Here is a 15,306-nt window from a genome sequence, read left to right on the forward strand (position 1 = left end):
ATTGATGCAACTCAGCAGAAACACCCAAACAGGTAACTGATAATAAATATTAAAGAGGAAAAATTCAACAAAAACTCAGAAAAGAAAGTTTATACCTGAGGGGAAAAAAAGCACTAAAGCAAAAGATGCACAAAATGTTTTTTATTGTAATACGTGTACATTTAAAGCCATTAATGGGTGACATCCAGACAAAACAACTTTTACATTCATTAGATTAGCTTTAAACACAAGACAAATATTTTTTTAAAATCCCTTTTATCCAAAAATAAATCAGCATTTTGGCTCAACATCTAAACATATTTCTTAAAAGGCTGCAGATTTATTATCCATGCTTTAATCTGAATTGCATTCCTGCCTCGTTGTGGATTATTACAATTAATCTGTGAAAGTTTTCCGTTTGATGCAACGGTTCAAACACTGTTGGTGCTACCGTCCACGCAGGTGGATCACCTGGTGGATTTTGAGGTTTCCCAGCACGGTGAAGCTCTTCCCGCACTGCCTGCAGCTGAACGGTTTCAGCCCGCTGTGGAAGCGCTCGTGTCTCAGGCAGTTGTCCTGCCTGGAGAACTTCTTCCCGCAGATGCTGCAGCTGAACGGCCTCTCCCCCGTGTGGACCCGCTGGTGCGTCTTCAGCCGGGTCTTCTGGGTGAACGACTTCCCGCATTCGAGGCACCTGAAAGGTTTGGAGGCCTGGTGGGTGCTCTTGTGCTCCTCCAGCTGAGACAAGCGGAGGAAACTCTTGTTGCACACCGAGCAGATGTAGACGCTCTGATTCCCTCGCCATGCGGTCATAAGCCTTTTTGGTCTGCAGTTCATTTTCCTGTTGATAATCTCTTCATTTGATCCAGAGGATTCTGCCTGTGCATAAAGTGAAGCTGCCGACGGCCCTCCAGACTCCATACAATCATCCCGAATGACACCAGGAAGCAAATCGTCTTTATAAACGGACTCAACAAGTACAGAGAGCTCTTCTTTCACCGGCACATTAAAGCAAACATCTTCTCCTTCCTTTCCCGAAGGTAAATATGTACTCCGCATGTCATTACATGGAAACATCTGTGATTGCTCCTGAACTGCAACAGAGCTTTTCTCAAACACTCCACAAGCCGGCCAGATGGGGTCGCCTCGATCCGGTGCGTCCGTCGCTGCATGCTCGGTTGCTTCATCGAACCGAAGTTCACCTTCTGGCTCCTGCTTCACATCTGGGCTGACGCGAGTCTCGCAGAATGAAACCGCAGTTTTTAGTTCAGGATAATCCCCGACAATTTCAGGATGTTTCTCCGTATCTGCAGCCAAAAGAAAACAATAGCATGACGTGGTTACAATCTGAAAATGTTGTTCAGAACAGTAAGTCCAGCAGAACCTTCGCCTACGTTCACACAGCAGGTCTTCATGCTCAGATAAAATTTTTTGCTAAAATCTGATTTTATCCGTATACCAACTATAAAGTACGGCGGTGGAAATGTTTTGCTCAAGCCTGTTGCAATAAGCAATAAATCAATTAATCGCATGATAAATGAAAATTATTATTGAGCTATTTTTTCTCTCTTTCTACCTAAAACTGGATGATAAAACTCCTCAGGCTGGTGTTTTGGTCTCTTATAGTCCTTTTCAATGGCAATTTTTGCTTACAGAGACATCACAATTGATTGTATTTGTTGTTTCTGTTGTTTATTTATTTTGGATATTCAAAATGTCTTCCAGTATTAGAAGATCATTAGAATTTCAAGTTTATTTGATCTTTGAGAATTGCATTATTATGCCATTACCGTTATATTACTTGACAATGGTGTGAAAACAATTAAAATTATATTTTATTACAATAACTTCTGGGAATATAAATATCATCCTGCAAAATGTGTTACTGTGACAGACACAGCTTTGCAGCAACAGTACCTGCCCAGCTCAACACTGAATCCACCACGTTTTATCATCAATCATGCAAGATCTTCCTCAAGCATCTCACAGAAGGACAAACTTTACTGAGACTGACTACAAGAAGAGTTTCACCTTTAATCTCCGATATGTGTAATTATTAAAATAATTAAACATGATTGTTTTAGACGAATTTAACGGAAAGTTAAAATAATTATTCTACCTAATGTACTTCTAAGGTAAAAGTTAAGAAGACGTTGTTTATCAGTTATCAGTCTGAACTGAAGACATTTTGAATCCAGTTTGGTGTGTCCTCCTCTCACCTCTCCACGGTTCCTGACCCGCCGCTGCTGCGGTCTGCACCTGTTTCTCGGCTGTAGCTCGCCTTGCAGCCGCTTCCTGAGCTTTCCGGAGCTCAGCCTCCGTCCTCTTCAGGTTACTCCGGAGCTCCTGGATCTCGCTGTCCCTCCTGCTCACCTCCAGCCGCAGAGCCACGCTGCCCTCCTCCACCAGCATCGTTATTTCCGCCACCGCAGCTTTGGCCAGAACATCCATGATGGCGGCCACCTGCGTACTGAAAGCTGAGGGGAAAGACATCCCACTGGAAGAGTTTAAAACACTAAACAGAAGTGAAGTTTTGGCTTCCTGTGAATATGAGAATCAGCGTCCCACCTGTTTTATTTTGATTTACTTCCGGTAAATTCGAAGCCGGAAGTGAGGTAAACACCAGTAACCGTAAAGCCTCTAATATCCTCCTGACTATTACTAAATATTACTAACCAAAAAAATTGTCCATCACCATTTTTTTTAAATCCCACAGTCTTTGTAAGGTAATAAAAGATTTTATGCACTTACTTTGTCTCTTCCCATAAAATGTGTTACTGCTGATAAATGCCATTTTTATGAATTAGAAAAAGGTACGTACAAAAATCCCACCCCTTCACATGTGGTATCATTGAAAAGCCCTAAATGTCCTCTCCAGACACCAAAAGGAATTAATTGAGTAGAATGCAGGGGGTGGGAAATATTCAAGTTTAAAAATGTCCTCTACAGAGGACAAAAATGAACTACTGGTAGTCAGGAGGATATAAGCGAAATGTTCGTTATGTTAGACATACGTGAATATCTGCAGATCTAAACGTCCATGTGGTTTCCAATACAAGGTAATAACATCTAGTGTTTTCTAAAAAGAACATAGTGCAACAAACACTTCATTAATTCACAATGCTCTTTATTCAAATGCCTCAAACCAGACATGTCAATCAATCAATTTCAGATAAACTATTTATGTACATAAACTTTGCATAGAAACAACTGACCCAAAGATAAGTGCAAACGGTAAGTGCTCAAAACTAATCTCCAAAATCTTGAGAATCAAAATGCAGGTAAACAAAGTGAAATGTTTTTTTTTTTTATAATACAACCATCACACAACAGAGATGAAGAATGACGAGTATTTATAAAGGCTGTTCATCTGTATAATGTGATGTTGGAGCAGCACTAAATACTTCGTTCCACCTCAATGTTTGCATTTTTCATATTTTATTTAGAATAATTCCAGGCAGAATTATTAAAGCCTGGGATTAAGTTATAATGACTTCAACACACTTATAACAAACTGGATCTCAAGTTTCTATTATTTCATTTGTGTCTGACGAATGCAAAATTAAAATGAGAAAAAATCGGGTAAAGATGTATGAAAAGCCTTAAGTTAAATTATCATCTTCCATTTCAGTTCCATAATCTCACCATTGAAAATGAAAAAAAGAATTGAAAAATACACTTTTAACTTTACCACATTTATTCAGTAGGAATGAAAATCTCATGTGAGAAATGCCTCCCGTCACAATTATTGTGACCTAAATGAAGTTGAACTATTTTTTTATTTATTCTCTATATTTTTAAGTTGTTCCTAGTTCTGGGGTGGAAGTGTAACGTGACACAGAGGCCGATTTCTCTTAGCTGTTTTTCAAAATGGGAAAGAGAAGGAGCTATATCATTAAAGTTAGGGAAGTTGATATACAAATGAGAAAATAAGTAGCTTCTCGTTGCATCTTGCCCTTAGGGGCAGAGCAATAATTAAAAATGCAAAACAACTGGAACCCACATTTATCTTAACAAGTCACAAAGTGGCATGCTGGGGTCACCAAGGCTCCACGGGTGCCAATAATTACACAGATGATACAGATGTGTAGGAGAATTTTTCCACTGAAAAATGAGTCAAATATTTTGGTGAGATTTTACCACTAAACTATATGGTGGTAGCTTTTTACGCCTTTATAACTTTATAAACTGTTTTCAACAAAGCTACTATGATGCTTGTAAACCAATAAAACTAAATATTAACATTGATGACAAAAATGTCAGCAATCACAAAATAAAATAATGATGAAGTTTTACTAGCTGTGTTTCCACTGTTAGTAAATTTGGGCAATTTGGAATTTTTAAAATCCGGTTCATGGAAACACAGCCAGCAATTTTGAAAAATCTCACTTTTGTGGTAGAATGAGGTGGTTTTTCAGTCATACCGAAATGGATGTATTTCACAAAACTGCCATGGAATACATTTTTTCGCATCACACGGCTCGTGTGATCGACAGCTACTGTCAGAAACGCCAAAGAAGATGACAGGAAGTGATAGAAGGACAAATGTTTTTGTTTTTTTCTAACTATGTCCAGCTGGATCCAACAAAGTTCTCATAGTTTATAAAAAGATGAGTTTGTCATTCAGACATATTGAATCTGTAGCTAAAATCTACAATTTCCCCAAAACGCTGCATACGTAACCGTTCACAAATATAAGAGACTTGTCGCTGAGTTATGACTATAATCTCAAGTAACTGTTTACATCTGTCTTTGCTGTGGACATATTGCGTGAACAAAAACATGATTTTAAATTGCATTTCTTATTTCATGAAAACGTCGCAGTTGTGAAATTTTGTTTCTGGAATGTCGACAAAGTTTTGCACACATTTGTAATGGAGGCCCAGCTACTGTCCCTCACTTCCCCAGTCCCTCTGGGTCCGCCTCTCCTTCTCTTCCTCGCTCTTTCTCCCGCCTCAGCGTCGCAATGGCCACCGCCTCATCGAAGCACATGCTGAGCGGGCTGTTCCTCTTCGCGTCCCTCACCGCTGCGTCCAGGCCGTCCCTCCTCTTCTCTCTGAGCATTGACGGCCTGTCCTTTTTCTCGGCGGTCTCGCTGTCCCCGTCTCCGTCCCGCTCCTGCTCTGTGGGGACCTTCAGAGCGTTGTCTTTCCTCTCTCGTTCCTGCTGCTGCTGACGGAGGGTCAGCGCGGTGATTTTGCAGTGCTGAGGCTTCGGGGGAACGACCGGCACGGCTTTGACCTGGTAAACCTTAGGCTGCTTGGAGACGACCAGTTTCCTCCCAACACCTCCTGGGCTGCCACTGCCGTTTGCAGGATTACTTCCTTCCTTTGAGTCCCTAATATCAGATGAGATCACTGGCTGTTTATCGGCGCTCGGTTGTGTTCTGCTTTCTGCTCTGTCTGCGTCTTCCTTCTCCTTTTCTGTTTCTTCGGAAACCACATCTCCGATGTTTTGATGCTCAGCTTCTTGATTTAACTCATTTCTCTCTTCCTCTGAAGGTTTTTCTACATTTGGCTCCAGTGATGACGCTTCTGTCTTGTTCGTCACGTCTTCCTCCTCCGCTTCTCCATCTTCTTCGACATCAGCCTCTGGAGAAGCCTTCCTCTCAGACTGCTCACTCTCCTCATCCTCAATCACTTCACAAACAACATCCTCAATCTCACTCCAAATGTCACTACTTGTCCTGCTGTTTGCATTGTCCTCCTCACTGACTTGTCCTTCAATGTCTTTTGACGTATCATCTCTTGTCGTCAAAAGAGAATCATCTCCAGGCTCATCCAGAACCTCTTCCCCGTCCTCAGCTTTTGCTCCAGTCACGCTGTCGGTTTCCTGAAGCTCCTCACAGCAGCTTGTTGATGCTTCTGAAGTTAGACATTTTTCACTTTCATCGTCTTCTGCGGCGCTTGGAGATTCATCTGTTGTCCTGCCAAAAGGACAAATAAAAAGCAGTTCAGACGTCTGCAATATTAGTAAATCAGCAGAAAAACGAACAGAATCTTCCTAAAGAAACTTTATACTATTTGGTCACATTAAAATACAAACCAATTTAAATGTGTTTTATTGGGATACACAAACTCAAAGTAGCACATAGTTCACTTCACTTCATTTTACTTTAGATCCCTTTAATTTAGTTTACTTCACTTTAGTTTAATTCACTTTATTTTAGTTTGATCACTTTAGTTCTCTTCACTTTAATTCACTTTAGTTTAGTTCACTTTGATTCACTTCACTTTAGTTCTCTTCACTTTAGTTTGATCACTTTAGTTTAGTTTAGTTTAGTTCACTTTTGCTTAGTGCGTTTCACTTTAGTTCACTTTAGTTTAGTTTAGTTCACATTAGTTCACTTTAGTTTAGTTTAGTTCACATTAGTTCACTTTAGTTTAGTTTGATCACTTTAGTTTAATAACTAATGACTTAATAAGTATTTATATTCCTGTTGGTATTTGTACAACTTTCCTTTTGTACAGTTTTTTTATTGTCACTATTAGTAAAAAGTTTTTAATTCATTTTTTGTACATTTTTAATTAACCACCTCGACAGAAGCACATTCTTCTTTACTGGATTACAGTATTTTTACTGCTACACTGAATTTATGCTGAAATTTTACCTTTTCTGTGCAGTATTTTTATTCTTTATTCTGCTTATTTATGTACCGCAGAAACCAGATATTTACATGACCTGAATACATTTTCTCTCTGTCTGAAGTTAATCAGACCAAACATTTCTTGTTTCACCTTAGTTAGAATTACCAAAATTATTTATAGAAAACTTGGTGAGAAAATTTTTTAGAAAAAATCTAAAGTTTGCATACATTTAGTCAGTAATAAGGAAAAGTGTATTTTAATCTGTATGATATGGATCAAACCCTTTGGTCTTCCTTCCATGAATGTCTGATAGATTTACTGACACGTCTGAGTTAACTTTAGGAAAACCTGTGGATGTATTTTAAAGCCACACCTTAAACACGGCGCTTTTATGTTTGACATGATGGGAAAGGAAAAATTAAAACGGGGATGGTTGTACCATCCTAACTGTGATGTACGGAGGCGGCAGCATCATGTCGTGGGGCTGCAGGAGGAACTGGTTCACTTCTTAAAATAGATGCCATAATGAGGAAAGAACATTATGTGGAAATATTGAGGCAACATCTGAAGACATCAGCCAGGAAGTAAAACAATCTTTATAATGCCAATATCCTTGTGCTATTTATAGCGTCTTCTTCATATTTTACACTTTTCAAATCATATTTGGTCCTCTTAAACCTGAATGATAGAATGGCTTGATAACTGAACTGAAATCATATATTCATGAGCAAAATGTTAATAATTTATTACCTCTGTGTGTCCGTTTCAAGTTGATCTTCTCCATGACGAGATTCATCCTCTTCCTCCTTTTTTGTCTCTTGCTTTTCTTCATCGTTTCCAGCGTTTTCCTGCACATGCTCAGTTGCTTCTTTACAAACAGAAAGTTCAACATCCAACGGTTCGCAGCTTTTTCCCTCAGACCTCAGCAGCTCCTGGACCAGCTCAGGGCTGGGACAGTCCTGGTTGTCTGATTCCAGCCCAGACAGATTGCTCAAGAAGAAGTCTGGAGGCAGGCTCTTAACAAACATGCTCTCATCTTCGTCGCTGCTGTAATCGTCTTCATCTCCCTCGTCTTCTGAAACATCGTCAGAGGAAGAGCGTTCCTCCGGTCCGTCTACGGGCGACGTCATGTAGGGCAAGCTGAGGGATTTAGTGTGTCGACTGTTCAGGTCGAGGCTGAGCGGTCTGTGTGGATTCGGCTCGGTCGCACTCAGCGTCTGTCTCTCAGCTTGAGCCATGACTTCATACTCATCATCAGAGTGACCAGGAGGCTCGACGGAGAATTCATTAATCTGAAAGGCAAAGAGACCAAAATGCTAAAGATATTTATTTAATCTGTCATGATAACAAACTTTGCTGGATGATAAATTGTTGGCGGGAATTAACAATAATTCCTGAGTCGAAAATGTGCTAGAAAAAAAGCTGAAATTTTGGGATTAATTTTAGTAATTTCCTAAAAAAAAAAAAAAAACTGGAAATATGAGATTGAACAGTCAATAATTTTCTAGAAAAAACTTGAAATTTTGAGAATAATTTCAGAAACTTTAGTTTCAAAAGTCAAAATTTTTTTTACTTTTGAAACTCAGAAAAACTTGTTCAATCGAACATTTTCAACTTTTGAAACTGTTTTTGTTCTAGAAAATTTCTGCTTTCTCAAAATTTCTGAGTTTTTTTCTAGATTTTTTTTTTTTTACTTTTCAAACTCATCAATTTAAAAAAAATCTAGAAAATTTCTGAAATTAATCATTTAAATTAATTTCTGAGTTTTTTGGCAGAAATGTACTCCTCTTTTTTTTTCCTTCTACGATACCCCTAATACGCCGTTGTATGTTTTGAAACCTTTTTTTAATAATAATGGTGCAACAAAGCAAGTTCGCCTTCTCAAAGATCAAGCAACTTTAATTTTGTAAAGTAAACGCTTTACACTGAAACTAGAAGATATTTAAAAAAAAAAAACGACCAAAACATTAAATAAAATATAAATAAAAACACACATAATCAGAAACATAAATAAAATGGATTATGAAGTCTCTGTAAACAAAACTGCCCTTCAAAAAGTATCAAAATGGAAATGATCAAGCCTTTTAATTCAGCTTATTGCTGAACGTTAATTCTACATAATTTGTGAGATAATAATGTCCCACCTGATAGGACACGCTGCAGTCCATGTGGTCCATGGCGCTGCAGTCCATCTGGTCCAGGAATTCAAAGTTGTCCTGGATGTAGCCCGACAGTTTGTGGTCGTCTTCCTCGGCTTCAGTTGAGTTTAGAAAATCACCAGAATCAGAAACGCTGTCGTCTTCATGCTGCGAGGCTGCAGCCGCCTGCTGACAGTTCAGCTCTGATCCCTTCATTTCTGTAAATAAATGATGATCAGGGTCAGAAATATGATGGAGTACTAGGGCTACAGTTAGAAAATGAAAAGAATAAAATACAATTACGTAGATAATTTCACACTTTTATGAAAATATCATCATAATGTAACAAGAGGAAACTCATAATATCACAAGAATAAAGTTGTAAAACAATAATGTTGAAATAATACGCTAACAAAGTCATAATGTTACATGAATAAAGTCAAAATATTATGAGAATAAAGTTGTGTTATGACTTTAGTCTCATATCATTATGACTTTGTGAGCGTATTATTTGAACTTTATTCTTTTACAACTTTAAAACCTCGAAATATAGGTTTCTTCTAAAGTTACTATTCTCATAATACTGACTTTATTCTCATAATATTGTGAGTTTCTTCTCGCATAACTTTATTATCGCCATCCTGACTTTATTCTTCTAATATTATGACTTTATTCTTGTACTACTGTGACTTTATTCCAGTAATCTTATGCATTTTTTATTTTCTAATACTGCATCATACAAACAGAAACTTTTAGGTTAGTAGAAGAATTACAACATATTTAGGTCAACATGTTTAGCTAATCATTGATTAATTCTGGTTATGAATTTGTAATAATCACCCATGTATTCGCTGTCTTGGTCTTCATCTCCCATGTTTTCGTGATTATCTTCCTCTGTGCTGGAGTTGTGGCTTTTCACTCGTTTTTCTCTTGGTACATGTTTTCCTCCCGTCTCCTTGTGTACACAATCTTCTCTTAGCTCCTTACCGTTTTTCTCTTCTCCTTCATTCCTCTCCTCCTCAGAGACTTCTGCTGCCCCTTTATGTCCCTCTGTGTCCAAATCTTCCGTTTCATTTTCACTCTTGTCCTTTTCTTCAACATTTTTGCTCTCTTCCACGTTCCACTCCATTAATTTTGGCTCCTTGATCTCAATCTTTCCCCCTGCCTCCTTGTCGTCCTGCTTGTCCCCTCCGTCTTTGTCTCTTCCCCGGATGATGACCCTGTCACTGCCACCTCCTTGAAGAAGCCCCAACGCCAGGTTGGAGGTGATATGTAGCGGCACGGTGACCATGGTGGGGCCGGTGATGTGCATAGCCGCTCGTCTGGCTTTGTTGGAGAGTCCTGGAGACCTGGTCTGGACGCCTTCGCTGCCTGGCACCGCTAAACCCTCTGGGTCCAGAGCCGTGTAGGTCCCCTGGGTGCCTGCTCCTCCACTCACTAAACCCGTTCCTCTGCGGTAGGTCACGGCATATTCTCTGCTCCCTAACCGGGCGGGCGCTGCGGAGTCTGAGCCGGGCGGAGCCAGGCTGGTGGCAGCAGGGGACAAGTTGGTGGATGGAGGACGCGGCCCAGAGCGCCTGGAACCTGAAATACGAGAAACGGTTCAAAACAACCTGAGTTGGATAGAAACTAGTTACATCTGCTCAATTACTTGGGTACCTTTTTTGAAAAACCTTACTTTTAGGAGTATTTTTACTATTTCTGAATTTTATACCAAATGAATGAAAAACAAACATGTTTTAACCAAAAATTCACCAGACACAGACACACACCTGTAGTTTTTGGTAAAGTTTCATAAGTTTTTTATTGAAAGAAACCTATTATTTATTTTGCCTGATTTTGTTATTTTTTGTTATTTAAATCAGTTCTTGTCATTTTCATCTTTAGTATACAAACATTTCCAATTAACTTTATATGCATCTGATTATGTAATTTTTAAATATTAAATGATTGATAATTTGATCCGTTACTCTGTACTTGAGTAGACGTTTTACCAAATACTTGTTTTCTCGTACTTGAGTCATTTCTTGGACGGCTACTTTTTACTTTTACTTGGGTAAAAATATTTTGAGCAGTGTTAGGGTGTGTTGTCGCTTTAAATCCAAATAAGCTGCTGCTGGCCACGCCCCTTTAGCTCAACATTTACACTCACATGTGAAAATGGCTGCAAACTGATGCGCAGTTATACAACCATACATCTTTGAAAAGCATTAGTAGAGCCTTCTCCACAACCAACAAGAATGCAGTAAGTGGTTTCTGGACAGTAAGTCAACAACAAAACACTTGTCTTTTCCAGCAGCCATTGTATAGCACATACAGCAGTAAAACCAACTGAGCCCAAATGTGCTGGTGCTCAGCTGTGGTTGCTAGGTAACGTGTTGGGCTTCACTGGAGTAGCTAGGTAACAGGAGTTGCTAATTTGTGGCGTTACAATCTGGAGGTTTTTGAAACGGTTCATTTTTCAGACACCAAAAAATATTAACTTATTGCAGAAAAACATCTGGGTTGTTTGGTTAAACACTTGGGCTGTTTATAGAAGCAGTGCAAATCTAAATGGAAGTATAAAAGTGTATAAAATGATAATTTTGCATAACAGGTCCACTTTCAGTTATCTTCTATTGTCTATCATGCTTGTATGTTTTAAATTCAGCTCCGTCAGCATTTTTTTTTTGTTTCTCTTTCAATTTCTGCTGTTAAAAATGTTTCTACTGCATTTATTTTTGACACATACTTGCTTTGCCAATCATTCTGCATCTTTACAGACTTAAAAAAGTTTTCTGCTTCACTTTAGCTTCTTCAGTAGATAAAGTTGCAAATTAAGCTTATTAAATTAACTGCATTTTCAAAACAAAGCTAAATTGTTCTTATTCTGATATAATTTATTCTTGGTCTTTTTTTATTGGTATTTTTTTAAATCTATCTTTTTTTATTTTGGTACTGTGGTCTGCTTACTTAATCAATAGGAAATAAAATTAGGAGCTAATTGTTTTGACTATCATCTAAATTTTCTATGTCACCACAAAACTATTTCACAATAGAACATGCAATTTTACTAAAATAAAAAGAACTTTGCATCACATCAATTAGGCACAGCAAATAAATAAAATAAAAAGAGTTTCTTGCTATAAATCTCCTTTGATTAATTAAACCAATATTTTTAATATTTGAGAGCAAAGCACCTTCATTTGGGTAGGACGGTGTGCTGAGGGAGTCCATGCTTCTTGCCGGTCTTAAAGATGCTCTGTCTTTTTCTGAAATTACAAAAGGTAGTGACAACTTCATGAAGGAGATTATAAAGACGCAGAAAGCATTTAAAGGAATGTGGTAAAGGTTCGTTTTATTTTTTCTACCACTCCAAAAGTTAATTTTATCAGATAATCTGGAGCTTACTCATTTAAATAAATAAAACTGAAAGCACATTTTTTTGTTTTGTTTTTGGAAAAACCCGAGAATAGAGACAAAGAAGTCAAATCTCTAATTTCCTACCCTTGGCAGAATGTTTGTGTTTCCGTCGCGGGTCTGGGAATCGTCCTCCAATGTTGAAAATGGACATCCACTTCCTGCCTTTGAGCGATCCTTTCCTCCTGAGGACGCAGTTTAGTGAACAATGTCTAAATTTTATCCAAATGGGCTGTAATGTCAACACATCCTATATCTATGAAGCTACTTTACATTCATGTGGCGTTGGATAAGTTTAACCATCTTTAAATGTAAGTATGGTTCTGTATTAATATTTTATCTAACGGATCAATGATCCCCTCACTTGTCTGTGCCTTCGATGATTGAGTGGTAGGGTCTGATGGCGAGGGGACCATCGCCTGGACTAATGTTCCCAAAGTTAGGCTGAAAACCCGGCGACCTAAAGAACACGAGCTCCTGATTGGGCAGCGCCGACGGCGAGGGGAGGGACTTCCTCCTCTCTGTAGGTGCGCCTAAAGGACGGAGAATGCAGAGATGAAGCAGCAGTCTGAATGTGGGGAATGTCTGAGTGTTTCTCCAGACCTTCCAGAGGAAACAGCTGAGGGACGTGAGTGAGGACGAACTCCACCACGATGGACTGGACCCGGACCTCCATGAAGGCGGCGGTACCGTTGAATCCCGACGCCTCGATGTCCTTGGACCTTATCATGCAGGGAAATAAATATGTTTATCAACTGGTTTTTAGAAGGAGCAGCTTTAATTCATGTTAAAACCCAAGGAAGGAGAATTTGAAGAAGGACCAAGATGAATAAATAACTGATAAAGGGAAGATTTCAATGGAAAATAAGGTATAAAGACAGACAGTTAGACAGATTTCATCAATTCACTTGTTCTAGAGACTCAAAGCAATACTTCACATAAGCCAGTTTTAAGTAAGAAAGCAGGTGTAAGACAGGCTGAGCCTGACGTTAGCACACCTGAGCAGGTTGGGGGCCCAGACGATGGCCAGGTTGCGAGCGTGCATGTTGGTCTCTGAGGAATAGGAAGCCATCTTGACCAGGTGACGCATCAGAAACTCCAGAGTCCTGCGAGAATAATGGTCAACGTGATTTTATCTTTCAAAAAATTACAATTTGTCATTATATATACACCTCACTGACAAACAATTATGTTTAAACAAGGGTCATGTCTGTGTTTACTTTATGAACTTGAATCCTTGGTGACATTTCATTTATTTATTTTCTGCTAAGATTTGAAGCTGTTCAACTATAAAAGTCATTTAAATTAAGTCAGAGTAATGAACTTAAAAAAAATCTAAACAAGTGGGTCCCAAAACAAAATATATCATTAAAAATGTACATTCTTAAAAATATTTTTCTGTCACTTCAGTATATGGCACAATAAGTTTTCTTACACAACTGGAACATTTTAGGAAAAAACAAATAAAATGTATTAGATTTAAAGTCAATATTGAAATAAATTAACTGGTCCTTCCTCTTTCTCGCACTACTTTATTGACTTTATTGAATGTTCTTTTTATTTGTCTTATTAGTTTATTTCTAAAATGTCCATATTCTTATGCTTCACATAAGAAGTATAAGAATAATAACAACATAACAACAAAATCTAAGTAATTTCAGAAACTGAATTTTACTGCTTAATGAAGAAGGAAAAAAAGTATTTTTCATTTATCATCCTTGATTGAAGCACACAGAAAAGATACAGAAACATGATCTAATGCAGTGTTATTTTTGTTCATCCATATCAAAAATAAAGGAATAGTTTATTATCTTCAATCCTTAATTTTTTATTAAAACTGTTTATCTGGAACCTCTGCCAAATTTGGCTAAAAATAAACCTTCAACACCAACGGCATAATGGACTACAACCGTTTTAGCTAAGTTTAACCTGCTATAAGTTAGTCAATATTAAGAAGCAGAGGATTCAGTTTTAGAGGCTCTCGCTGTGCTGCAGACATCTCTACCTGTAATGAGGTTCTGGCAGCTCCTTCAGCACATCCCTGATCTTTACCAGCCTCTCCTCCTCCAGCTGGATGGCCACTGCCTCCTGCAGGAGGACATGCACTGTTAGCATTTTCCATTTCTTAAAACATTCACCTTCTCGGAATCCACTTGATCTTGAGCATGTAATTTCAGAGAGCAGCATCAGAGTTACTCACAGCAAACTTGTCGTACAGCTGGTATGTGAGCAGAGGGTTGGGCAGCTCTCTGAAATAAGCTTTGCACAGAGAGCTGACGCAGTGGATGTCCTGCAGATATACATCTTTGTTCAGATCTGGAGACCCGTCGCTCTCAAACTCGCCCCTGGTTTCACAGAAACAAAAGATTCACCTCAGAAGGTTTTCACAAACAAATCTAGATAAGATCTAAACTCATTTTCGAATGCTGTCATAAGAAGATTGTACAGAATGCAGAATCTTTGCATTAATCATTTGCATCCTGACAAAGCCTTTTCTAACCATTCTGTCATAAACTCCATTATTTACATGCTAACTGAGACCTGTAGAGCCTGAGAGGGAGCTCTTGTGTTTTTGCTAGTGCTGGGACTCAATTAAATTATTTAATTGAATTAATTTAATAGTGTCAATTCTAATTAATTAATCAAAATGAATCAACAAAATAAACATTTTCAATTCCAAAACCCTTTTTGCAGCTAAACTATTGAATGAATAGACATATGGCTACATACATATTTTTAGTTTTAAATATGTTATTCAGCATTCAGATTAGTGCAAAGTGGTTTTATCACTATTCACCTTTCAAGTTTTTCAGGAAAATGCAATTAATTGCGTTAAAATTGTTAACATGTTAAAATCTAAGTAATTAATTAACTCGCTAAAGTCCGGACTCTAGTTTCTGCGTTTTGTTTTAGGTGAATTTACAGCAACATTCCCTTCTGGGAAGATTAGCTTTTCTCATAATCGATTTCTGCATGGGGATAATTTTGTAACTGTAAAATTATGGATTCCAATTGTGTGACGGCCCTGGGCCTTGTAGGCTGGTCTTGTTGTCCCTCTTTGTGCTCCTCCCATTTGCAGGTGTGCCTGATCGGGTGATTGGAGTGCAGGATACTTWAAGCTGGCTGTCTCCGTCTTTCAGCGGCGCTGGGTGGCTCGTAGCTGGTCGTTGGTCACTGGTCGTTGGTGGTTTGTCGCCTGTGGC

At 38.4% G+C, this 15,306-nt stretch overlaps 2 protein-coding genes across 2 annotated transcripts in view; both read right to left on the reverse strand.

Annotated features, from left to right (window-relative positions):
* Positions 1–122: 122 nt before the first annotated feature.
* On the reverse strand, positions 123–2,581 carry LOC103479513 (zinc finger protein 415-like). Its single transcript, XM_008433987.1, has 2 exons — positions 2,199–2,581; positions 123–1,286 (listed from the first exon to the last, which is right to left on the reverse strand). The coding sequence occupies exons 1-2, from the start codon at positions 2,470–2,472 to the stop codon at positions 427–429; spliced, it is 1,134 nt and encodes a 377-aa protein (XP_008432209.1). The 5' UTR covers positions 2,473–2,581; the 3' UTR covers positions 123–426.
* Positions 2,582–3,089: 508 nt separating this feature from the next.
* Positions 3,090–15,306, reverse strand: part of si:dkeyp-68b7.12 (rho GTPase-activating protein 30) — a 22,461-nt gene continuing 10,244 nt past the window's right edge. Inside the window, exons 4-14 of the mRNA XM_008433988.2 lie at positions 14,304–14,448; positions 14,109–14,191; positions 13,102–13,209; positions 12,707–12,825; positions 12,468–12,636; positions 12,191–12,288; positions 11,884–11,955; positions 9,545–10,288; positions 8,711–8,922; positions 7,317–7,858; positions 3,090–5,905 (exon numbers count right to left, since the gene is read on the reverse strand). Coding sequence (XP_008432210.1) covers positions 4,876–5,905; positions 7,317–7,858; positions 8,711–8,922; positions 9,545–10,288; positions 11,884–11,955; positions 12,191–12,288; positions 12,468–12,636; positions 12,707–12,825; positions 13,102–13,209; positions 14,109–14,191; positions 14,304–14,448 — 3,322 coding nt within the window. The 3' untranslated portion in view covers positions 3,090–4,875. The remainder of the gene's footprint in view (positions 5,906–7,316; positions 7,859–8,710; positions 8,923–9,544; positions 10,289–11,883; positions 11,956–12,190; positions 12,289–12,467; positions 12,637–12,706; positions 12,826–13,101; positions 13,210–14,108; positions 14,192–14,303; positions 14,449–15,306) is intronic.

Source organism: Poecilia reticulata, linkage group LG17, assembly GCF_000633615.1.
Source record: "Poecilia reticulata strain Guanapo linkage group LG17, Guppy_female_1.0+MT, whole genome shotgun sequence".
Lineage (NCBI taxonomy): Eukaryota > Metazoa > Chordata > Actinopteri > Cyprinodontiformes > Poeciliidae > Poecilia > Poecilia reticulata.

Bases quoted from the DNA above. Each gene is read 5' to 3' on its own strand.
- LOC103479513 (XM_008433987.1), bottom strand. From the start codon at position 2,472: ATGTCTTTCCCCTCAGCTTTCAGTACGCAGGTGGCCGCCATCATGGAT. The intron at 1,287-2,198 runs GTGAGAGGAGGA...TTTTGGCTGCAG, and splicing joins GGGTCAGGAACCGTGGAGAG to ATACGGAGAAACATCCTGAA.